Source organism: Coturnix japonica, chromosome 4 (genome assembly GCF_001577835.2).
Source record: "Coturnix japonica isolate 7356 chromosome 4, Coturnix japonica 2.1, whole genome shotgun sequence".
In the NCBI taxonomy this organism is placed as follows: domain Eukaryota; kingdom Metazoa; phylum Chordata; class Aves; order Galliformes; family Phasianidae; genus Coturnix; species Coturnix japonica.
The window spans coordinates 44,173,863-44,198,518 of record NC_029519.1 but is presented as its reverse complement, the minus strand read 5'-3'; the positions used below and the strand labels follow the sequence as shown (position 1 = coordinate 44,198,518).

The following is a 24,656-nucleotide window of genomic DNA, read 5'->3' as shown; positions in this document are numbered from 1 at the left end:
ATTAGGCAGATTTAAGGTGATTCAGTCTGAATTTTCTTTATGCTCCTTTGGAGTCTATTTCCTGCACTTTAGTGAGTAGAACAGCTTCCTACTGCTGCGTTCAAGCCCTTGTTTGACTTTCTCTGAACAACTCTACAGGGTAGAAAGAATGGAAACATAAGAGAAGAAAGGAAGAGAAGGCTGGGCAACTGTGTCTGGTTTCCCAATACGGCTGTGTGGATTCAGGGATGGATTTTCAATGTGTTAATGTTGCATCTCCACAGGATGTGAAGCAGGCACTTCAGCTCCCTGGATTCTTTTCAGTCACTTCTAAAGAGCTGTGACTCCCACATTCCTATTGAATTTGCAAGAAGGGATATATAGGTTCTGATTGCCACCTTCCAGGCCTGCCTGGAGGAGAATACTGCATCAGACTAAACCCTTCTGAGAGAGACCCTGAACAGCCAGAGGAAATGGATGCACAGAGGCACTGGCACAAGCCACAGCAACCTGTGCCCAAGGCGGATTGACAGCAGCCTCCCAGGGAGCCCAGACACAGGGAACTGTGGTGCTGCTTGCTCGAGGCCTTTTCTGAAAGCTGTTGTTTGCTCAGTGTGTCTGTCTGGAGATTGGAGTTAAGACTGAACTCATTGGACATCAGCCCTCCCTGCTTGAGAGAACAGGGAATTTTGCAACAGTGCTCATGCTGCATGGATCTCTGTTGGCTACATGAGCTCAGTGTGAGCACAGCCAGTTCAAGCACCATTTCCTTATCCAGGCAAATGAGTCCAGGAAGAGACTGAGAGCCATTAAACAACTGCAAAGATTTGGGATGAGCCAAATTTCCTTGTCCCAGGATGAAAAAGGGGACAAGGGTAGGAACTGATTCAATCACTGGTTAGAAAATAGTCTCCAAAAATCCAGTAATGTGGCTGTCACTGTTTGATGCTAGGCTTATCTAGCATTCTCCCCCTCGATGCCCAACTATGCCTGTCTCTAGCAGTCTCTAGTTCATCCCAGACAGAAGTATACTTTATCTCATACTATAGTAAATCAAGATATCTGAGATGACCCAGTAAAGGAACTGGGAAAGCTCAGGCCCTCTTTTGGATGACCTTGGTTCACTGTGCAACCCATGATGAAAATGCTATCGCTGCTTGTGTCTCCAAAACCTCACCCCATGGAGGCACAGAGCTCAAGGGAATGCCTGATACTCTAAGATGCAATATGAAGCACAGCTGAAAAGCAGATGTTATGAGCAAAGCAGTCCAGCATGTGTGCTTGGCAGGCAAGTCCATTCCTCAGAATGAAGGGGAAGCCACTTTGGGCACTGTGGACCTCCCTTCTCATGCAGCCCTAGGTAGGGCAGGCAGAGGACAAGCTCCCCAGCACGTTTGAGATGCAGCGTCTGTCACTTACCCCATACCAGACTCTTTGGGATGGAGACGTGACACTGAGTGTGCAGGGCAGGTGTCACCTCCTTGCATACCAAGCCCCACTGCCTAGGCCTATGTGTCCATATGAGGCATTCCCCAGCTGCCCTTACCACTATTTCAGGACCACTTGAATTCCTAGCTCTTATCAGGCTTTTTCCAGATACTTGAACCCCTGAACTCAAATGTCACCAGGCACATCTGGGCCCTTCCCTGACTGTGCTCTGAGCCCCCTGCACAGAAGCCAGGGGCCTACACTGGTAGCTTCTGAAGGACTCACTGATTTTTTGCTCAGAGGAGCACAGAAACAAGATTCTCAGGCTGCTACATCTGATTTTTATATATGCCCTATTTATTATCAGGCAGAGCTTCCTTTTGCTTGTCCCACAGCAGGTACCTTTGATTTTTACACCAGTAACGCTCACCAATGCCCTCCCTAAGTCCCAGCTCTCCCACATAGGGCTGCTGGAATTACCAATGCCAGAAGCTGCTCTAGCACAGTTTCTCTGATTGGAGCATGTGGGTGGGAAGCATCATCACAGGATGGCCATCACTACCTGTTCCTACAGGTGGTTTCAAGCTGTTTGCAAAGCTCAGGAGTATTTCTGCCTGGGAGCCTTTGGGATGTGAGCTGCATCGGCTGCAGCTGAGCACATCAAGTGTAACAAAGTCAGCACAAGCCCAGCTAGTCTGCAATGGGATGTAAAGTGAGCATAAATCTTCAGAGGTGCAAGAGTCCCAGCACAGTCTATGGGCAAAGGTCTTTGAGCCAGACTGCTTGCGCAGAGTCCATGGATAGGCTTGTTTGCATTGTACTGAATAAAATACCTTTGTATTAGTAATAGAAACATGAGTTTACCTTAGATTGGGTTAATATAGCTTTAGCATAACTGACTGCTTCATACAGACTAGAACAACTTTGTATTAGTAATTAATTAAAGGAAGGGCTTTGCTCTGAGGCAGCAAGTTGAACACACATTCATATACTATTTCCTATTTGCAAAATTTTTAAGACCTTCATTGAAGTATTTTGAGATTCATCTTTGTTTTCTTTCTTCCTTCTCTCTCAGCCACATAATACTGGATCCATACCTTACTGATATGTGAGTTTTCCATCTCTTATCTGCCTCTCATCACTCAGTATTTGCTCATTATACAGCATGCTCTCAATTTTAAGTAGTGGCTTTTTTGCCATCATTCCCCTGAGATTAAACCTTCAGTACGGCACATTACCTCTGATGGGTCACGCCATGCCAGCCAATAATAACAGCAATAATATGCTTATAGGGGAAATCGACCTGGAAAACAAAAAAAAAGTCTGCTCAATAAACAGGAAGCATGTTTGTGCAGATAAGAAATGCTGGGGAACAGCAGCATGGTGATACATAGGCCTGTGATGGACAGTCCACTCCAACATCCACAGCAGATGGGGAAATTATGTACTTTGCAACCTAGTTTGTCTTTATGGTTGACTTCAATTGCCAGACATTAAATGGGAACATCACACAGCTAATACAAACAGAACCAGTGTATTCCTAAAACTCCCTGATGGTAACTTTTTGGTACAGGTACTAAGGGAGCTGACTAGGAAAGGTGCCCTCCTAGATTTGTTGCTTGTAAACAGAGTCTCATAGGTGAAGTGGTGATTGGAGGCCATCTGTGCCACAGTGACCACGAAGTAGTTGAGTACATCAAGTATACCTTTATAGATACATACAAGTATATTTACAGCTGTGTAATATATAAACACATATTTTCATACACATGGGTGCATATTTGTGGAAACATGTGCCTCCTGTTGCCTAGAATAGAAGGCAGAAATGAACTGGTAGTGTTAATGAACTTGGAACCCAGCTGATATGAAACCTGAGGCTGGGAAAAGCCAAACACTGAAGTACAGAGCCAGCTCCATGACCAAAGCCCCCGGGTTAACCAAGAGCCATTGTTTGCTATTTATAGCTGTGTTAGCTTGAGTTTTATCAGAGGTTTTTAAAACGCTTGGAGGCAGTTGGAGGGCCAGAGAAGCTCTGTCCCGTATAGTCAGCACAAGAATGGTGCAAAGCTCAAGCTGTGTCTTTGCACAAGCTGGATCGGGCCCTGTTGGTAGGGGAGATCACAGGGAGCTGACACAAGCAGCTTAAGTTGAGCTGCTGTGATTTGATTGAGATAAAAGCTACTTTTGCACACCTTTTGGAGGACCCTGAGCAAACCATGCTGCAACCACAAGTCTACTGGCTATGGGACCAAGGGCTATAAAAGTTGTCTCAAAGTTGCCAGCCAGCTCAAACCCAGCTCAAGACTGAACTGCATTAGGCCTTGTAAGGGCTCCCATGGAAGAAACACAGATCTTAAGGAAGTCAGGAGGCTGCCTATCCTTCATATCATTTTGAGACCAACTAACCAAAGGAAGTTGAGGAAGTCGGCAGCAATTGCAGTGGGTCAGTTCTCTGTGGAGTAGCTAACTAAGGCATAGAACCCTTCTCTGGGAGGTGACAGCAGCCTGCTGCCTTTCAGATGCATGGTAATAAGGAAATCTGAAGTGCTGTCTGAGTTTCAGACAACAAGGTTACAACAATCAGCTTTAGAAAATGGCGTTTATTCTTTTCCTGTTTCCACACTGGGAGCTAGAAGATCACAGGAAACCTTGTGCTCTGAAGTGACCCTTACATCAATGACAATAATTAGTGCCAAGAGTTTGATGTCGCCTGCAGCATGTCAGCATTGCACTACTAGTTTGGATGTTGTGCTACTGCACAGACTTGGACTAAGACAGCAGGGTGGGGATCAAAGTATTTTTGAAAGACCAGGAGAGATGGCCTATCAACAGAGACCGACTGCATTTGGCTTTCAGATAAACTCCTCAAGTTATCATCACAGCCGTGGGGGTAAAAAAGATGAAAACCTAAGAAAGCTCAAAATCTGTGGGACCAGTTTTCTTCTGCTCTGCAGCTGGAAAGCTCAGCAGTAGATGATGATTTGTTCTGTGAGCTTAAATGAGCATAGAGCACATATAGAATTCTAACACAGATCCTTAACACTATCACATGTATAAGGATGTGTCCATATGAGTACAAATGTGTACGTATGTGAGAGTCACAAAGATGCCCACGTTGCTGTCGTCTTGTGCAAGAAATGAAAAAACAATTTTGCATTAACTTCCTTCCTCAAAAACAGTCATCTAAAACCAGCAGTTACCCAGGATATTCAGCTACTATGCTAAACTGCATCTCTTCTAGATGTGTTATCTCCTTTGGCAAGAGCAGATATATCAACAAACCTAACTCTCAGCCTACTCGTGATCAGTTTCAAAACCATCTTATTTATTTTACCTTACTGATTTTCCCATAGCACCTGCTATCACTGCTTTCTTACCAGCTTTGCCGGTGCCCCCTGGTTCAGATTGTTGTAGGCTGATCTCTCATCTCAGATGGCCAAGGACATTCTCCTCTATCTGCTGTGTCTGCACCACCTTGACCAGTCCTACACTTCAACTTTTACTCAGGAGCAGTGGCATCCATTGAGCCGTGATAGACTCCAAGCATTTTGTTGTACCTGTGGTGAGGGGGTGTGTTTTCTATAGGTCCATTTTCAGTCACTGCAGGATTGCTGTGGCTGCTGCTTGAGCCTGCCAGCACTGTCCTCTTCCACATGCCATTCTGTACTGCTGGAATCTGAGCAGACTGGGAATAGAGGATGAGCAAAGTCTAGAGGAGGAGGGGATGAAGGAGACAGCCAAAAATGCTCACAGGCTCCATGGGCTTGGGACACACACTATTCCCAGCTGCCAGCACCAAAATGCTGCTTAGTAGACTGCCCAATGGCCCGAGTTCCTCCTCCCTGGCTTCCTATGAATAACTAGCCTGCATTCCAGGCTTTACAGATATTCCTGAGCTGGGTGTGTCTTCATTTGCAGGCACAATTTCTAAATTTTGCCTCCTCCAACCCAAGTTTAGAAGCACTTGCTCTGGTACAAAGGTGCTGTGCACCACTGGCTTCTGTTAAACACAAAAGAGATCGAGTAGACATTGTGAGATGGGGCAGGGATAAAGTCATCTCTACAGGATATTCACTCAGGGAGCAGACAAGGCCAATACATCTGCAGACAGTGAAGGCATTTGTACGAACCAAACCTGGGCTCAGCATCCTCCACACAGCATTTGCATTATTGTTGACTTTGCATTCGGTATTTGAGACACCACAGCCATTTCGTTCCTCCTAGTTTTTAGATTCTCTTTATAGTGAATGGACAGAGATAGGCAAGTCCAGAAAGCAACAGATCCCATCTTTCATTGATGCTGATCTTCAGATGAGACAAAAGGCTTCACGTAGGGATCACTGTTTGCTGTAGCAAAGAGAGCCTATGGATCCTCGAAAGAAAACTGAGTTTGCATTTATCATCAATGACTACAAGGAGCCCTCAGCCTGATCTTTTCTATCCCAACCTTCATGAGCACACAAGTGACTTTCAAGCAAAGCACAGTCTCTCATGCAGAAATAAGCCCAGTGAGTCTCCAGTCCTGAGTGTGTGTAAGTTCCCAAGGTATCTGCCCCATCAAATGAGGTTTGCAATCTTTCTAGGGCACTGAAGTTAAAATATTCCTTGCTTCACTATGACTTGTGCATTTAGGGCAGATCCCAGTCCAAACCCATCCCCTTTTTCCCTGTGAGTAGCAGCTTTCTTATTTCCATCAATTCGTTCCCCAGCATACTTCATTTTTGCATAGATTTTCTTGCTGCCTATTGGTGGACATTCTTATTATTAGGAACCAATAATTTCACACAACCTGATATTTTTGGCAGAACACAGAGCACCAGGTTTTGTACCTGACCCCATGCTGGGCTGGAATGGAAGGTGCCTCAGTCTCCTGCAGGGCATAGTACATGTTCCTTGGGGTGTTTGACCATCTGAGTGCATATGAGATCCTGACAGAGCCATGCCAGGGTCAATATCCCATCGCGGGTCAGCAGCCAATGTACTGAGGTAACTCATTGCACTGGGGCAGAGCCAGGAGTGGAAGCAGGGCTTCTGCCTTGGGGCAGGAATTGGAAACCAAAGCGGGATTTCCTTCAACACTATGACACATTATGTGTTTTTTGCCTCCTTTCCTGGGGTAGCTGCAGGAGCTGGAGACCTACTAAAAAAAAGGATGTTCACTGGGTCTTTTTCCATGCTTGATTCTGTTGACTCACTGCTGAAATCTAGAGGGAGTCTGTGAGCTTCCCATCCTCCTGAGAGGTTGGTTTTCATCTGTATGAGGGAGGACTGATGGCCAGATGGACACATGGGTGCATCCTTTCTGGAGGACAGAAAGTCAAGCTGCCTCCTACCCTTTGCCCTGGGGCAGCCCAAAATAACCTCTTCTATATAAGCCAGGCTTTCCTCCCAATCATGACAGAAATTATTCCAAAATTAGCTTTTCCCTTGGTATTTTGACATGAGGCAACACCAGATTTAAATTACTTCAGAGTTACCCTCTTGGCCTTGTCACGAACAAAACTCTCTTCTGTTTGGTGGGAGCACTGGGACCCGGCTCAAAAGCAGCACCGCTAATTGGGAAATTTCTGACAACTGCCAGCATTGCAACAGCACCAGGCACCACCGTGGATGCTGTCCATCTCTGCTGATGATTTGGGAAGGGACAGAGAGCTGTGGAGGGGGTGTCCTGCGGGTCCTCAGGCAGCGGTGTTACGTCAGCCACCCCACAGGTTTACAATACTCGCCCTTGAGCCTTGGCCCCACAGCCCACTGCAGTGTGGACATGTTGCATAATGCCCTAGTCCTGCTTCCCTTCTCCTGCTTGTCAGCTGGGATCTGAGCTCCTGACAGTGAGGACGGGAAGCTCCAGCTAGCACTGTGGGAACTCGAGGGGTGGCAGGACCACGAGTCCTCACAGAGCCCTGCACTTTGAGCAAACTCCAGGTGACATCTGGGAGGACAAAGGGAATCTCCTTGCAGAGGCATCTATCAGGATGGGGCTTGTTCTGCAGTTCTCCCCCCAGGGAGTAGCTTCTTCCCCATGCTATGCAGCAAGCAGAGAAGGGGAAGATCGCTCTTCCTCATCCCCCAACAAGCCAGGAGGGGTGGAAAGCTATGGGGAAATCAGTAAGACCACTGTGCAAGGGCTCAGTGCAAAGCTAAATATAGCCATTATCTCTGCTCCCAAAAGATAAGAGCCTGTGTCCACAGCCCGCCACAATGCCCTGCCCTGGCTTCCACCTACCTTTGCTTCAGAGGCAAACAGTAGGCAGCAGTTGTGAAGCAATTCGCCCTGCACAAGGCAAACAGAGCTTCTATCACGCGACAGAAATGCACCCTGAGCCACCGTGCTGAGCCAGGCTGCGGTAGCGCTGCCTGGAGATGGCTGTGCAGACCCAAGGGCCTTTTGGGGCCTCTGTCCATTGCTCTTGGGCAAATCCTTGCTACCCCGCATCCCTGCACAAACCTTGTCGCCAATCAGCCCTGCTGAAATTCCACACTGCCGCTGGCATGTAAAATACTGATCCACATCTCCAAGGGACCTGCAGTAGATTTCTCTCCCCAGCTTCCTTATCATTGCCTTTATCTAAAAGCAGGAACCTATGAGGCTAAAACAATGGTCTTTCCCCCCAACACAACCCTTTTGCATCGCTTTGCATCGCGGAGCAGCGAGTTGATTAAGCAGCAGCTTTACAGCAGGAAGTCTCTGGGTTTAACAATAGCCATGCCTGCTTCCACCGGCTAATTAAAAACAAATGTTGACTCTTCAATACCGCTTTTATGCTCTGGGAGGGAGGCGGGAGAGCAGCACTGCTCACATTGGTGTGCTCGGAGGCCAACAAGAGGCTGTTACTCCCAGCCTTGTCACCATTCCCAGCTCCCAGGAGGCGAGGAGGAGGTGTCGCCGCTGGAGCATTGAGTTGCCTTGGGATGGGCTTCTGCCGGCCGCTTGGCTCCCGCAGGTGGTTGTTCATAACACTGTCATTGTAAGAGACGACTTTCTCGTGTCTGTGAGAAGCTCAGTTTTTCCACTCCGTGCCCTAAATCTTGTCAGGAAATGCGATTTGGGAACGTCTCCTGGCATTTCTGCCCCAGAGCTTCAGCTATGGGACGGAAAGTGTGAGTAACCCTCGTTCCTCACCCCACCCCACCCCACCCCTCAGTGCAAACCGAACACCTTATTGAGGACAGCAGCCCCCTGAGAAGGCCTCGGGGCATTCCTGTCACCTTTGGCTGCTCGTTGCTGGCAAAACCCCCCGGGGTTGCACCAGTTTCATACCAGAGAGGCTCACAACGCCTGCTCAGGCACAGGAAATTCCCTCAGGAGACCCCAGGCATCCAGCTGGCTTTTAGAAACCCCCAATGCTCGCCCCAAACACCCCCCCCCCCCCCCCAACCCACCCCAGCGAGCGCAGCCCCCCACCCGGCTGGGTACGACACATCCAGCCCCATCGCCGCAGAGGAGGAGGGTTCCATTGAGGAGGACGGCACCCATTGGTCAGGCGGCAGGGAGGGAGGGGCGGGCGGTGCCTTTAAGGGTCCGCTGTGGGGCCACCCTGTTAGAGGTGGTGGTTCGGGGTTGGGGCTGTGTGAGCGGGCTCATGCGCTGCGTCAGGTACGGGCTGTATGGGGGACGGGGCTGTGTCACGGGGGGTATCCTGTAGGGGTCGTGGGGGTAACCAGGTCTGTGCTGTGGGAGTTGCTTGATACGGGGTTGGGCTCAGTTGGAGGGGGGGTGGTGAGTGGAATGCAGCCTTCCCCTTCTGAAAGGGGTGGTCCTGCTCGCTCCCTTTCCTCTGGTTTTCAAGTTGGATGTGCTTCAAGTCGTGCAAAGCAGGCAGGATGCTCCTGGCCTCTTAACGTTAAATGCTGGTTGTTACTGAGGCTTACAGAAGTACCTGAGCGCTGAATGGGAGATCAGGTGTATGGCTGCTGCTGGGAGGGGGTGCAGGTGAAGTTGTCCTTGGTTTGTTTGAAAGGAGGAAATGAGCTGTATGACATATGTGAGAAAGCCAGTGAAACCAGGAAGAGCTGAACGGCTTGGTGCTGGCAGACAGGTGGATCCGCTGTCTGTCCTTGTGCAGGTGCCCTTGAGCTTCAAAGAAGGCTTAAAGAAGAAATGCAGGAGGTAGCTGGTGTTAGGAAGCAAACCTTTGTCTATGCCTTTTAACGTAAGCAAGTGCTGCTGCTGAAGGGATGCTATGGAGGGCTGCCCTGTTGGTGCTGCAGGGTGGGAAAGTAAAGCACAGACTTGGAGAGAGCAGCTCTGTTGCTTTGTCTTGGCACAGGGACAGCTATCAAGTCCTATAGCTGGCTGTGTGTGGCTTTGGCAGCACGAGCCCTTGTGCGGTCAGCTGCTGCTGCTCTAGCAGTGAGACCGGCTTTGGAACATGGTCTGCAGCCAAACAGGGAATTTAATTAAGGAAGTAGCCTGCCTTCAAGATATGGGTGCACAGAGGGACTGTGCTGTGTCACTGGGAGCTGGATGCTAGAGGAGGAGATGCTGTGGTGGAGAGACACGCAATCTGTGCCTCTGAGGGGAGGGCTTATTTCCAAAGCCTCTGTCAGCCTTGAGTACATCACACAGCTTGCCTGCTCTAGCTACACTGATGTTTCTTTAAGTGTTTTGTAGGCTTAAGGTGTGCATTCTGCGTGGAGGAGGAACCTTCTGGCTGCCTGATACCTGTTTTAAAGTGCGAAGTGGGAAGAAAGTTGCTCTTCTATAAGTGTAAAGTGAGAATCAGTAGGACCAAGTAGCCACAGATCTTTGGTTTAAGTCAGAGGTGTTCCAGAGCCTGCTATTGCAAGCCTAAAAGGGTGATGACTGCATGTGCCTTAGCATGGTGACTTTGTAGCAAGCAATGGGAAGTTGTCTTGCCCTTGAGGGGATGTAACAGGCTATGGCTGAGCCACAGCACTGTGGTAGCACGCTTCCCAACATATCTGTAAGTCAAGCAAGTACTGGCCTCTGACAGAGCTTGAGGGACTTTGGGGGTGATGGAAACTGAGCTTCTTTAGGATGGATGGGGAATAGTGTAGCAACTATCTGACAAGTCACTGAAATGCTTCTCTGACATAAACTGCTCCTTCTTTTGATCTTTCAGTGTAATAGACTATTTTCCTCACAAACAAGCAATGGCTGTGGATGTAGCAATGCAGCTGTACCTGTGCTCCTCACCCTTGCGAAGAGAGAGGTGTGCCTGCAAAATTGCCCCAAAGCCAAACAAGCCATTGCGGCCGTGCATCCAGCTGAACAGCAAGGCAGTACTGACTGGACCAGAAGAGGCAGAAAACTCCTTCACACACAACAAGGTGAAGAAGAAGGTGTCGTTTGCGGATAGCAGAGGCTTTGCTCTGACAATGGTGAAGGTGTTCTCAGAGTTCGATGATCCTCTAGATATTCCTTTCAACATCACCGAGCTGATCGACAACATTGTGAGTCTGACAACAGTAGAGAGGGACAGCTTTGTCCTGGACTTTGTCCAGCCCTCTGCAGACTACCTGGACTTCAGAAACCGTCTTCAGACAGACTGCGTGTGCCTTGAAAACTGTATGTTAAAGGAGCGCTCTGTTGTGGGCACAGTGAAAGTGAGGAATCTGGCTTTTGAAAAGTCCGTGAGGATCAGGATGACATTTGACACCTGGAAAAACTTTGTAGATTTCCCGTGCCAATATGTCAAGGATACGTACGGAGGATCAGATCGGGACACTTTTTCTTTCGACATCAGCTTGCCCGATGGAATTCAATCCCATGAAAGAGTTGAGTTTGCCGTCTCCTTTGAGTGCAATGGCAAGGTGTACTGGGACAGCAACAGGGGCACAAATTACAGAATCATACGCTCAGAACTGAAGTCTGCCCAGGAAGCCCTCCGCCCCCCGTGCAGCCCAGACTTCAGCAGTGCCTTTGACCAGTTTGGGAGTCCTCGGTGCGCCTATGGTCTGTTTGCCGAGTGGCCAAGCTATTCAGGATACGAAAAGCTAGGGCCCTATTACTGACATAAGGACCTAATGTTCTGACTGACTGTTGGTGGTGCCTGCAGACGTGGGAGTCTTCCTAAACACGAGGTGTGTGGAAAGGTGGAAGAAGTGAGGCTCCCTGTAGCACTGCATAAGCCTCCCAGCAAAAAGAAAAGTGCAGTACTCTGCTGGCAGTTGGCTTATAATCAGGGGTGCATCTCTAATGCAGAGGGCTGCCTTCCCTGTCTCAAGTCAGATAGCAGACTCTCCAGATGATCAAAAGAAAAGGAGATGTCGCTTGCCTGTCTGTTCAGTGCTGCTACTCCTTCCTCTTCTGTAAAGCTGCTAGTCTCCAGGGATACACTACAGTGCTTGGGTTGTCTGCTGAAGCTATGTAGTGGTGGCTGGTTCGTGTTGCTTGCTAGTGTTAAAAGGGTTTTGGTGTTGGTGGGCTGTTTTTTTTTCCTAGTATTTTTAAGTGTGCTGTACTTCACCATCAGGGCTCTCCTGGAGGGTTGGCCTGTGTCTGTCTGGAAATGTTGAAGTGATTTGGCTTATGGGGAACAGCCATCTTGTGCACTTCCTCGTGTGAAGCCCTTTCTGCTTGAGGCAGGAAGGGTATTTTGGAAGTGAGAATACAACTGTGATAAGATGTGACCCTCACAGCCTGCTGTATTAGGGGACGTATGTGCCTGTGGGGGAAAATCTGATATGCTTAGTCACCAGTTGTTTTATCAGCTGATCTTGAAAAGCTTTCATCATATGCTGGTTGGTGTTACCAAAAATAGAGGTTAGCTGTAGCTGCACGGTGCTTGTAAAGCATCTGTAGGCTGACAGCCGTGACTGCCTTCTTTATAACCTTCCTCTCTTTTAATCACAAGTGACCAGCGTTGCTTTTATCCCTTGATGGACATTTGAAATCAGCTGTTGGCCTTGCTGGGCTTTGGCATGAGGCTCATGCAGGCAGCTGTTCTCAGGTGTTGTGGGAGCTAAACACATGGCAGTGTCGTGAAGAGAGAAGGTGGCTGTCATGCGCCTACTGTGACGAAAGTGCCTTGGCTGATAAAGTGCTGGGATCATGTGCACCATCAATGGTTTGAGATAAACAGAATTGAGATTGCCTTTTTAATTAAAAAGCGTACTGGTTTATTACTCTGTGCCTTGGACTGCTTGGCAGCAGATGGAGTGGCACTGCTCACGTACAAGGATGTTGTGGCTGTAATGAACATCAGTATGCTGTGCTTCCCTTGCCTCTCTAGCAGTTGCTGCCACTTCAACCTGGGAATGTCTAAGCTTTGTTTTGTTCTTGCTCACCCCACCAGTGTGGAGGAGTGTGGGGATGTGGTATTTGGGCTTACTCTGATGCCACCTCCAGGTGTGAAACAAATCGCCAGTGTGAGCTATCACTCTTTTGAAACTAGGTAGCTGTGCTGAGATGAGGTAGCCAGCTTGTTCAGTGCCAAACAGCCTTGCAAAGCTGCTTGCATAGTTGAGCAGAAAAAGTAATCCCCCAGTCAAAGGGGGGGGTTCTGAATAGTCTGTAGGAGTAGAGGTCAAGGGAATTTTCCTAGTGCATAAGCTTTATGAAATTTTTGGGTGCCTATAGCAGCCTTTAGATTGGTTGGGGAGAAGCAGTGTGGGCTAGACTACTTGATAAGCTTTTAAACCTAGCTTTTAGATCTGGAGACTGCTGTATAAAGTACCGAAGCTGTTTTTCCTAACTTAGAAGGGATAGTATAATCAGTGTTGAGTGCTGAAAGGGACAAAAGAGCTTGTGAGAATAGCTAGCCTTAAGCTGCTGCTTTATACTAAACTCAGCATTGATGCTTGTTGTCACTCTGCCTGATTGCTAATTCCAGGTGATAAATCTACTTGCTATCTCAGAGCTCATCAGCTTTGGTTCCTCTGTCTGTTCAAACAGCTTCCTGAGTCAGCCCTTATCTGCTATGGTCTCTTGTGAAGGGACTGTTGCCCAGCTTGGCTTGAACCCATTTTTAAACTGAAGTTTGAGTGACACTGATTTTGTTTGTTTGGATTTAGTGAATGGTGTTAGTGCTGTAAGACACTGTAAAGAAGCTGTGCCCTCCTGCATGTTCCTGTGCTTGGAGAGGGCTGCTCATGGGCCGAAATGAGGCATGTGTCTGGGGTGCTGAGGATGGTGGATCTCCTTACGGGGCCTGTGTTTTCAGGCTGTGGAAGCGGTGTGCTTAAGGGAAGAGCATGGAAGATAAGCTAGAAGAGCAATACCATAAGTAAAGGCTAGGCTGGGAACTATTTGACCAATAGTAGTTTAAAAATACTACTTGTGGCCTTTTCCCTTTTTCCATTGTCAATGTGAACATAGAAGTAAGGGGTTGCTCTCCTCACTCTATGCCTGGAAGTGCCTTGTGGGTTCTTTGCATGTGTGTTTTTAAAACTACTTTTGTACACAGCCGTCAAGTGGAAAATGCACTTTATAATTGCAATGTAATAAGTCTTTTAAAACCATGGCTCTGTTTTTATCTGATTGTTAAAATAAAGGTGGAACAATGTTGGTTGTGTACCTTGCTATCTTTATTTAAATACCCATGAGGGTGGGGAGGTGGCTTGGAAACAGGAGATGAGCTTCCTGCAAGTAGCACTGGCAGGAACACACATCTGCATTGGACTCTGCTGCTGAAAGTAGAGAAGAGCAGCCTATTAACACAGTTCTTCTGCCAGGACTAATGTTTCCAGAGTCTCTAGAAGGGGAAGGAGGAGAAGAGCCAGGCCCATGTTTGGGCAGTGGCTTTTCAGGTTTTTCTGCATTTATTTTAGGTTTGTCTCTGTTAGAGCTCAGTCCTTTCCCCCCCCCCCCCTATCTAGCCTGATCTGGGATCAGCTTTTTCTCTCTGCTTGGCTACAAGTGTGTGATGGATGCCAGGAGAGGTGCAGTACCGGGAGAACTGCATTTTAAGTAAACGACTCTGAGCTGTGGGTGGCCTCCCTTACTTACAGATAAGGTAAGAAGGAAAGCTACCAGAAGGATTTAAAGCATGAAGCTGACAGCATTTCCTATCTTGCCATGAAATCTTGCAGAGTGAATTTAGAACTTGCTCTATGTAAAAATGAAATTGAGCACCTTTGTTTTGTGGCATTTCTGAGTCTTTTTATACAACATGAACTCTCTCAAGGCTGTTTTGCTCTCTACAGCCCTAAGGTATGGTTCTTGGTTTGTCATGTCCTTCCCCCAGTCTCTGCATCACAAAAACAAGCATCTTTAAAGCTGCTTCCTGCTGCAGGGGGGTCAGAAATCTGCACCATAGGAAACTTCCCCGCTGCAGGAGGGGAGCAATTCTTGTGGAAATGCCAGCAAGGGCTGGGTTTCACCCATCTGTCACTGGGTTCGGAGACATCCTGAACCTGCCGAATCTTAAGTAATGGGCTGCTGCCTCTGGGTGGTCTCTGCTATTTACCTGTATTGTAAGAAGGAAAGCTGGGGGAGGGCAGAAAGCACAAAGCAAACACATGCCTGGCAGCTATTAAACCAAGGAGAAACAGCATGATGGCAAAGGACTTTGCTTTCTCAATAAACATCCACCACTCCCTTTTCTCCCTAAATCATCGCCTCCATGTCTAAGCACCATTGGAAGTGCTTCATTATTATTTTAACTACTGCTCTGTTAATCAAGCACAGAACGCTTTTTTTTTTTTTTTTCAAAGGCCATCTGATTGCTTTTCTGGTTTTAAGGAAACAATGCAGCTTTCAAAAAAGCTTTGGTCTGCCTCAGCACGTCTACAAGCAGTTCAGGCCAGTGCTGCTTCCATATTTGAACACAAGTTTATGAGTGAAATGACCACAGCCAGGCATTTCCTGTAACAGTTCTGTGGCTGAAAACCCCCATGACAGTTTTGTTTTGAGAGATAAGGAAGTCTAAGCTGAGCCTGGAAATAGTAGAAAGGCCAAGAGAGCTCTGGGTTTTGATCTGGTTGCCCAGGTATTGCTTGAGGATGCAGACACTGGGGTCATTGCGTTTATAGAGCCCTTGGTGGCAGGTGTCCCCAGCCTTTGCTCTGAAGCTCCTCACCCCTGTAACCATAGGGGTATTCTGTGCCACCTTGTAACAGGCATAATTAAGCAAGGCAGTCATGTTTCTCTTGGCTGAGGTATTTGACTTGACTAGCCCTGGGAGGGTCTAGTTTCCTGAGGCTGTTCTCCATGCCAGAATTGTGTCCAACCTGGCAACAGACTGAGTGAGCTCTTTTTGAGGTTGCTCAGGCACAGAAGAGGGTCCTTGGGTTTGGGTTCCAGCATGCTTAGCTTGTGGGGTACTTAGCCAGAAAGTGAGGCTGTGTTGCTAACTGAGCACCAGACATCAGTGCTGGCTGTGTGCCTTGAGGGACAGGCAGGCGGAGGGCATTGCTTCCCAGCAGCAGCCGCATTTGTTCATCACTTCCCCTCCTCGAGCTTTCAGTTAAGAGGTGGTTGCTTGGTGTCACGTCCCATTCTCAGAGCAGTGGAGGGAAGCACGGTTCTTTCTTTCAGACACATACCACAGGGCTTCCTATTGCTCTGTATCACCTACCTCGTGCTCTGCAACAGGGTATTACTCTTTTCCATTCTCTCTCAATGTGGTGCTGCCTGTAGCATAACCATCCCACACTTGGGATGGTTACGCCACAAGTTGGGGAGTGAGCTTGAGGTTAGTGTCCTCCCAAACCTTAAGCTCGGGAAGGATGTTTGTGAGCAGTAAAAGGAGGCAGTGTTGAAGGCCCAACTGTCAGCAACACACAGAGCTTTTCCGTAAAGTCAGCAGCACTGGGGTGGGTTTCAAAGTGCCCAAACTATTCCATTGTTTCTGCTCTTGCTGGCCAACTTGGATGGCTTTAAACTACTGCAATAAAATTTGTTTATACTCCTGTTGGTTTTTTGATGGAGTGAAGCTTCAAACCAACTGCTTTGGCCAGCAGAAGTTCTACCCTGCTGCAGCTGGGGATGCTCCCAGCCTGTCCCTGTCCTCCCCTTTGGAGCAGTGATGTGCCAGGCAGTTAGCTGTTCTTAAAGGCTTATTACTGACATTTACAAAAAGGCAAAGATTGTCTTTGTTGGAAAATGATTGTAGCTGGCACATCCCTTTGGAGCAGTTAAATCCGGGTGGTCACTAAGGAGCAGTTAAGTGCTTTGGCTCCTGGAACATGGATGCAGGCAAGTCCCTCTGGCCCATGCATGAGTCATGGATCTCCTTCCTGATCTGTAGTCTTTTATCTTCAAAAAAAGTTATGGAGGAGGGAAGGGTCCAACTTCATGGCCCACAAGAAATCTGCTTCAAAGAACATAAAGTGACATCTTCAGGGTATCTCTATAAATGCCTTCATAACTTATTTCTGATGTGAGGGTCTTATAACTACGGTGATGAATCATTTTCATGTCAGTTAATAGCATGATATGACATTTACGTGACATTTAATGAATCAAATCTGAGCATATTCCAATGTGGAGAGATCTGTTGGTATCTCTTTCTCGCAGACAGTTCAAGTTACACAAGACCTCATTGCAGATGCTGATGACCCCAGGGATGGAGATGCCACCAAATACCCTTGGGCTCCAGTTTTGTTCCCAACCCTCAACATCCAGCAGTAGGGAACTCACAGAATGCTGTGCTTGTCTTCCATCTTTATGGTCACTGGCAGAACAAAACTTTTGCATTACCAGCGGGAGTGTAATTCCTCAGTGTTTATGCTGTGACACTCCAGTACTATGGAGACAGGCAGTTTTATACGAAGAAATATGATTGCCCTTTCCAGCCTCACTCAGGATTTATATCTATCCACCTTTCACACAGAGCTCCCCTGGGCACCTGGCAGGTGCTGCTTCTGCATTTCTCTGCTTGTTGTGATTAACTGGCTTCTGGGTGACCAGCAGAAACACAGCGTGGTTCTCCACCTATGGAGAACCATCCATCTATTCAGCTGAACTCAGCCTTGATAGCGTGGTGAGCCAGGGTTCAGGCAGTGATGTGTTGACGTTTGGACTAGAGGATCTTAGAGGCCTTTTCCAACTGTAATGATTCTATGATTCTGTGTATCTATAGGTGATGTGGTGACAAAGACAATGCATGGCTCCTTGTACCCCTCGCACAACAGCACACTTGGTCACTGAGGCAGGTGTTGGAGGAAAGTGAAACAGGTCCCCCTGGGGCGGAGGACCATCACAGCCCAGCACTACATCACAGAGAAGCCATCTCCAAGCACTTCAACTCAGAATAGGAGACAAACAGAAAGAAATAAATCTATTAAACTCATTTCTCCCCCAAGGCAGCATTTGTGCGAGAACTTCAGTTTGGAGCCCAAAACAATGATCACTTGATTGCTTTACAGCCAAGCAGGAAATCTTAGCAGACTCGTACTAACTTCTAAGTCAACAAGATTTCTTAGACAACCAATGAATCTACACACAAATCTTTCAGCGCTTCTAAAAGCCCTGCAATAACAGCCTGGTAAACAGTGAGCCACAAAGACAGGCAGGGATGCACTTGGTGGGGGTGAGCATTGAGATGACTGAGTGTTTAAGTCATTTTTCTTTTTTAAGTTCTGGTGTTACTGAAAGGAAGCACAGTTTTTGTTCAGGCAAGCAGTTTTATGAGTGTTATTTCTACTAATAGGTATCTTGTTCTATTCTAAAATTGAGAAACCATTTATTGGTACACAAAGCTTTTATTGTTACTTTTCTGCACCAAACTGGATTTAATGCTTACCCATTTACTCCAACACAAATGGATGCTGCATACATGACCTGAAAGGCCCTCTGAGACTGCTTAGGACCCCCAGGACCCAAGGCTGACTTTGGGTCTGGGCACTATCAGACAACTCCAGCTGGTAACTCAAGGTAATGTTAGAGAAGCTGGGAGGGATATGCAGTGTTATGGCCCTCTGAAGCCAGAGCAATGTGTGTTAGCAAGGAGAACAGTCCCCTTGGGGCCTTGTCTGAGCCACGGTAATGCTGAAGAATGCATCTGTTTGTCCTGCTGCTGTACTGCTCTCCGGCTGGACATGTCTCATTAGGCACAATGAATCATGTGGGGTCCCCCTGTTCTTACAGAAATATGACCCAGACTTTGCAAAATAGGCCTTCTCATAAAGATAGCTTGGCAGACAGGCTTGTGGGTGCTGATTGTAGGTGGCCTAATTCTGACTACATCAACTTATCTCTAAATGACCATATAACCTCAATGCCAAGCCAAAATAAAAAAAAAAGGAAAATGAAAAGGGATGTGGGAAGCCACAGCTCCAGGTCATCCCAGGGAATGACAGAACAGAATCACAGAACCATTAATGTTGCAAAAGACCTCTAAGATCATCCAGCCCAGTATCAACCCATCACCACCATGCCCACTAACCATGTCCCTCGGTGCCACATCCACTCTTTTCTTGAACAACTCCAGGGACTCCACCGCATCCCTGGGCAGCCTGTCCCGGCGCACTTTTATTCTCTGAGAATAAATGTTTCTTAATACCCAACATGAACCTCCAATGATGCAACTTAAAGCCATCCCCTCTTGTCCTGTCGCTGTTACCAGGAAGAAGAGGCCAACCCCCACCTCACCACTGCCTCCCTTCAGGCAGTTGTATGGAGCCATAAGGTCTCTCCTGAACCTCCTCTTCTCCAGACTGAACAACACCATTCCCTCAGCTGCTCCCCACAAGACTCATGCTTCAGACACTTCACAGCTTTACTGCCCTTCTCTGGAGGCACTCCAGGGATGATAAATACTCTGTGTAAGATCCTGCTTAATGTTAAAGCAGTACCACTGCAAATGCATGGCCACACTACAAAAGGTGCGGATCCTCTGAGCATCCTCAAGCTAGTTCTCAAGCTATACTTGACTGGGACTGGGAATGGGCAGCAGCTCAACCCAGCTATCCACTGACTCCTCAGCTTGCATATCTCAGCGGTCCATTAGCCAAAATGAGGACACAAAGACACAGCATATGCAGTTATTCATCTTTCCTTGCATCAGCAAGAGCAGGCATCTTTCCTGATCCTTCCTAATTATCAAAATGAGGGCTCTACGGCGTCTGGAAAAAGCAGGCAACTGGCAGGACCCTGCAGCTCCACCCTCGGGGGATTTGCATTTCTGACACTCACTCTGAATACACTCGCAGGGTAAGCTGAAAGCAGAGACTTGCAAGCCAGTTCTGTCTAACTTATTTTAAGGCAGACTCCACCCAGCTCTCTCTGCAGCCAAATGAAAGAAAAGGCTCTTTTCTTCTGAAATGCACCAGAGGTCATAAGCTAGTTTGTCTGCCATTGCTTTTCAGCTCTCCAGTTTGCGTTCGTGCTTGGCTGCTTCTCCCTTTGCAAATTCCATTAGAGGGCTGCCTCTGTTTCTTTAATAAAATGAAGAAGGAAGAAGAATTTAAGCTTTACTGGCATCATTGATCTCCCTCCCAAACGAGTTTTGATTTTGAGTTTGTTCTGATCTTGAACTTGAAGGAAGAGCAATAGGATAATATGAGAGGTAATGGCCCCAAGTTGTGCTGGGGAGGTTCAGGTCAGATATTAGGGAAACAGATATTTTCAGGAATGCTGATGCACTGGCACAAAGCTGTCCAGGAATGTGGTGGAGTCACTGTCTCTGGAGGTGCTCAGGAAACATGTGGCACTGGGGATCGTGGATAGAAGGGGCTATATTGGTGGTAAGTGGATGGTTGGACTAGATGATCTTAGAGCTCTTTTCCAACCTCGGTGATTCTATAAGGATGCTATGATTCTAAGTTTGGGTACGGATCTTACAGATAACAAAGTAGGTGTCTTGCACCTACTGGGCAATGAGAGCAATGAGGAGCCTAGAACCCAACAGAACCTTAATTGGCAGCTAGATTTTCTAAATGGCAGCAAGGCGAATAGGTGAACTGTGAGTAAGGAGAGTTTCCAGATGTCACACAGACCCCAGGAAAACAATAATAACAAAAAAAAAAAGACTTAAAAATCTGAGGCCTGGGGAGATTCCCAGAACTCAAAGTTTTCCATTGATGGGAGGGAACTATCACTTCACAGGCAATTGGCTGTTCAGTGCAGGGCAGTTCTGCAGCTGAACAAAGCAGGCTGTAACTACAGCCCCAGGGGATTAGACTGCTCCAGACTGGTGCAATTATTGAATTGTGGGGATGAATAATCATCCAAGCAGCTTTCTCCAGGCTGTGCAGAGAAGAAATGTCACCAGTCATGCGAAAATTGAGGCCAGATGCTTCCCGGACGTCTTCTGAGAGGTGTGTGCTTGCAAAGCAGGAGTGAGCTTCAAGCTGGTTCCCATGTCAGACTCCAGCACAGCAGTTCCCCTCTGGTCCTAGGGATGCTCCAAACTCCCTGGCATTTTCCAGCTCTTGTTATCTTTCTCTCTGTGTGCTATTAACAGAATGACATGATTGTTCCAGAGCCTCCTCAGTGCTTTGGCCTGGTTGTCTCATTGTGAACAGCCTCACTACAGCTTGCACGTCTCCTGAGGGCATGCACCAAGGCTGGGAACCTCAGAGAAGGCAAAGAGAGACCTCGTCAAGAAAGATTGCTAGTTATTACTGAGCTGTTATTGCTACTACGAGAAACCCTGGAGCTGCAGAACTGCTTGCCTCATGTATGTTCATTAGCAGCATGGATAAGAGCTGCATTGATTGAAGACTATAATTAGATCTCGACAACCTTTCTGGCCTGGCTGGCTCTGGCACTGTGCTACTTTGAAAGCACTTCCAATGTCTCTTCACATTCTTTTTTTTTTTCTGAATGGTTGGGATGGCATTTCCCTATTCAGCAGTTTTGGGGCAGTTTCTATTATCTTTCTCATTATGGTTTGCAGAGCTCTCCCCAGCTTGGTGCTGCAAGACCCACACCACAGAGTGAGAAAAGCTCCGTTGTTGGACTGCCCTTGGTCTCCTGGGCTGTGGGCTTGGCCAGGCTGTAGTTCTCTTAGTGCTGCATTGCTGACCTGCCAGGCAGCCCTTTCTGCTTTAGTTAAGATGCCAAGTAGTAGTTTTGTGGGCATCTTCCTTTGCCGATGACTGATTTTCTTGGAATCTCTTTCTTAGCCTATTCTGCTCAGCCAGCTTGGAGCACTCCCAGAGTGTTAAGCACGTACTTCTGTCATGGCATCCTACATGGAAATTATTCCTCCTTGCCTGCAGTGCTGGAAAACAACCACAGCATCAGCTCTATGAAAACAGGAGTGGAAGAGCCACTTTCCAAGGGAAAGACCCACAGCACAAAGGCCCAGTGTTCGCCTGCACTTATGTAGTAGTGAGGCCCTGGCAGAGGCTGCCCAAAGCAGCTGTGGATGCCCCATCCATGGAGGCACTCAAGGCCAGGCTGGATGGGGCCTTGGGCAGCCCGAGCTGGTAGGGACGACCAGCCTATGGCAGGGCTTTGGAATTGGATGGGCTTTAAGGCCCCTTCCAACCTAAGCCATTCTATGGTTCTGTGATATATGACTTGCCTGTGTAAGATCCCAGCCAGATCTTCTGAGGTCAGTGACTCCTCTAAACCAAGAGAGCCAGCCTAGCAGTAGGAGCGGGTGTTTTATTCTAGGTGATTTTCTAATTACCTATCAGCTGTGCATGTGCAAACCACAGTATCTGAAGACACAGCCAGAAGGATGTCATTGGCAGAATGTGACCTGGCTGGAGCTGAGAAACTTGATTATAAGGGGTGAAAAATAAATGACAAGCTTGAGCTTCAGAGCTTCAGAGCCCAGCACAGGTTGTGACCACCACTCACACTGATTAGCAGCCAAAAATTTGAGCACGACATCTTAATCTGCACGTAAAGCAGGAAGTTCCCTGAACTACACAGCACAAATCTGGTCTCTCACTGAAGTTCTTTTAGATGTAGTTGATTTTTAATGCATGAATTCCTTTTGATACCAAACTCCCCATCTCCTGTATAGGTGTTACACACTATCTACAGGAGCTGTTAATAAACCAGGCCTAGCAATGCTTGCTAAAAATCCAAGCACAGAAGTGCCCAACCAGGACAAGAACATTTCCAGCCAGGCTGGGTTGTAAGGCCCCTCTCTGCAGACAACTGTGAGTTTTCAGCAAATCTGTCTGGAAGGAAGAATCCACAACCATCTCTGGCCCTTGGCATTTGATGAGGCACTGCACAGTTTGCACAGGAGTCAAAGTCCATTCGTTCAGCAAGGAAGAGCCAGCAGCGCCTGACTTTCTAATGTCACCTGATACAACTATTTAATGTCCACGCTGTGAATTATTAACAGCGTTCCACCCAACGCCTTATCATTGGAGGGCTGGAAATATTCCTGCTTTCAAGGGCAGGTTCAGTTGCCTTCATCTGACCTAGATTCTATAGTTCCTCTCCCCATCTGAGCCTTATTTAAATTGACATGCATAGCTCAGAGATTACTGCCCTTCTGTGAAAAGATGAGCAGGGAAATGATGATCACTGCTACCTGTCTATTGGAAGGGAGTAAAGCAGAGGGAGGTAGAAAGGGGGTGTGCATGTGTTCTGTGTTCTTTTGGTGCAGTCTGGCACTGAGAAAGAATGTGCCAGAAAAGAAGTTAGATGTTGAAAGTAGACTAAGACAGGGATGTATCTGTGGGGTTGAGAAACACAAGCCCTTTTCTGGTCACACACAAACTCTGAGCAACCTGATTTAGCTGTAGGTGTCCCTGCTCATTGCAGGGGAGTTGGACCAGATGACCTTTAAGGGTCCCTTCCAATTCAAACAATTCTATGATTCTATGATTTCTGCATCTCCCTGGTGGTCTCAAAGGCTGTTGTCTCTCACTTGCCCTACTCTCCCCTGGCAATCTCTGAAAGGTGCCTGCACTTTGATAGGTGCCTCATCGTCTTCACAGCCTCCTCTTACCTGCTCACTTGCCTTCTGGAAGCCCACTGCAGGTAGAGGAGCCTGTGATATCCCCCCCACTTCTCTCAGGGGCTGATCCACGCCTCTGGTTCTTCCTTTGAGATCTCACAGGTAAGTGGATGCTCCTGCAGGCTGAGCTGTGCTGTGACGTGAGACACGTGACATTCATGCTACTCAAGAGCCTGGCTTCTGGCCTGATCACTGGCTTGAAAAAGAAGAGAAAAAAAAACCTTCTTGTGAGTACTGTGGAGAGATGAGAAGATGGGGCTATTAATAACAGGTGAGACATAATCTGGGGACCACACCAAGGCTGTGTCACAGGGCCTCCTGGTGAGGCCAGCCCGTGGTATGTGCAATTGAATGTGTCTTAGTGGGAGGCACAATAAAACCTCCCTCCAGCGGACCTGCAGTACAGCTTCACACTGAATATCGTGGTGCTTCCTGATGTTCTTGGGAAACATCTCTGGACCTCCAGGAGTACTTCTGACCAATGACATTCCCTCTGCCTTCTTCCCACTTCTGTCACTGCAGAAGATGCCATGATGGCACGGTCATTCATCCTCAGTCTGCCGTACCCAGACACAGCCTAGGAGAGCCTTCAGCCCTCTCTAGGCATTTGCTACCCTAGACACCCCATCAGCAGCTAATTTTTGCCAGGTAACCTGGGTGCTTATTTCATGCCAGGTTTGTGGAACCTTGTTGCATGGGCTACAGTGCAGACCTCACTTGCTGCTGAGATATGTAGTCTAACCTTCCCCCCTTTATACTCATATAGTATATATGAGTATATATGTATATACACACAGACCACAGCCCCCTTTGTGAGGGATCCAGCCTGACCCCCAGTGAGACCATACCCAGCACAAACTGTTCATCCCTCAGAGTCAGCAAGCAACTCTGCCCAACAGATTCCCCGGAGGAAAGGAGGAAAAAAAGAGTTGTGTTATGCCCTGATCAGAAGGCAGCCAGCAGCTCCCAGTCAGACCCACTGTCATAAAGCTGCAAAATAACCTTGTGGCTCAGCCAAGCTGAACCCCATTCCTCCAACATTAATTTAGTAAAGCACATGCATCTCCATTCAGAAGGCCCATGGGAAACAGCCCTAAAGACAGGCACAGAGTTCTGTCCAAATTGCTTCAAGGGTATGTTAAGAACACCTTCCTTGGATGATCGTGAACGGACAATCACTGCCATGGCATTTTGTAATGCAGCTATTTCCACCGATGTCTGGACTCTGCAGACAGCCACCCGCACCCCAGCTCTCAGGGGCTGTTCTGGATTCGCAGCCTTAATATTTTTATCTCTAGGGAGCTGGCTTTAAGCTGCAGCAGCACTCACAACCCAGGGCGACTGGGCAGTTTCTTCCTTCAGCTTCACAATGTAGCTCGGTCCTAGAAACCCGAACACTTGACTGAGGTCTCGTGTTTGCTCTTGAGGGAGGCTTTTAACTAAAAAGAAGGTTTGGTACAGAAAAAA

General features: G+C 47.7%; 1 protein-coding gene across 1 annotated transcript; it reads left to right on the top strand.

Moving 5' to 3' along the window:
- Positions 1-8,917: 8,917 nt before the first annotated feature.
- PPP1R3B (protein phosphatase 1 regulatory subunit 3B) lies at positions 8,918-13,879 on the top strand. Its single transcript, XM_015861820.2, has 2 exons — positions 8,918-9,004; positions 10,494-13,879. The coding sequence occupies exons 1-2, from the start codon at positions 8,991-8,993 to the stop codon at positions 11,383-11,385; spliced, it is 906 nt and encodes a 301-aa protein (XP_015717306.1). The 5' UTR covers positions 8,918-8,990; the 3' UTR covers positions 11,386-13,879.
- Positions 13,880-24,656: the final 10,777 nt, after the last annotated feature.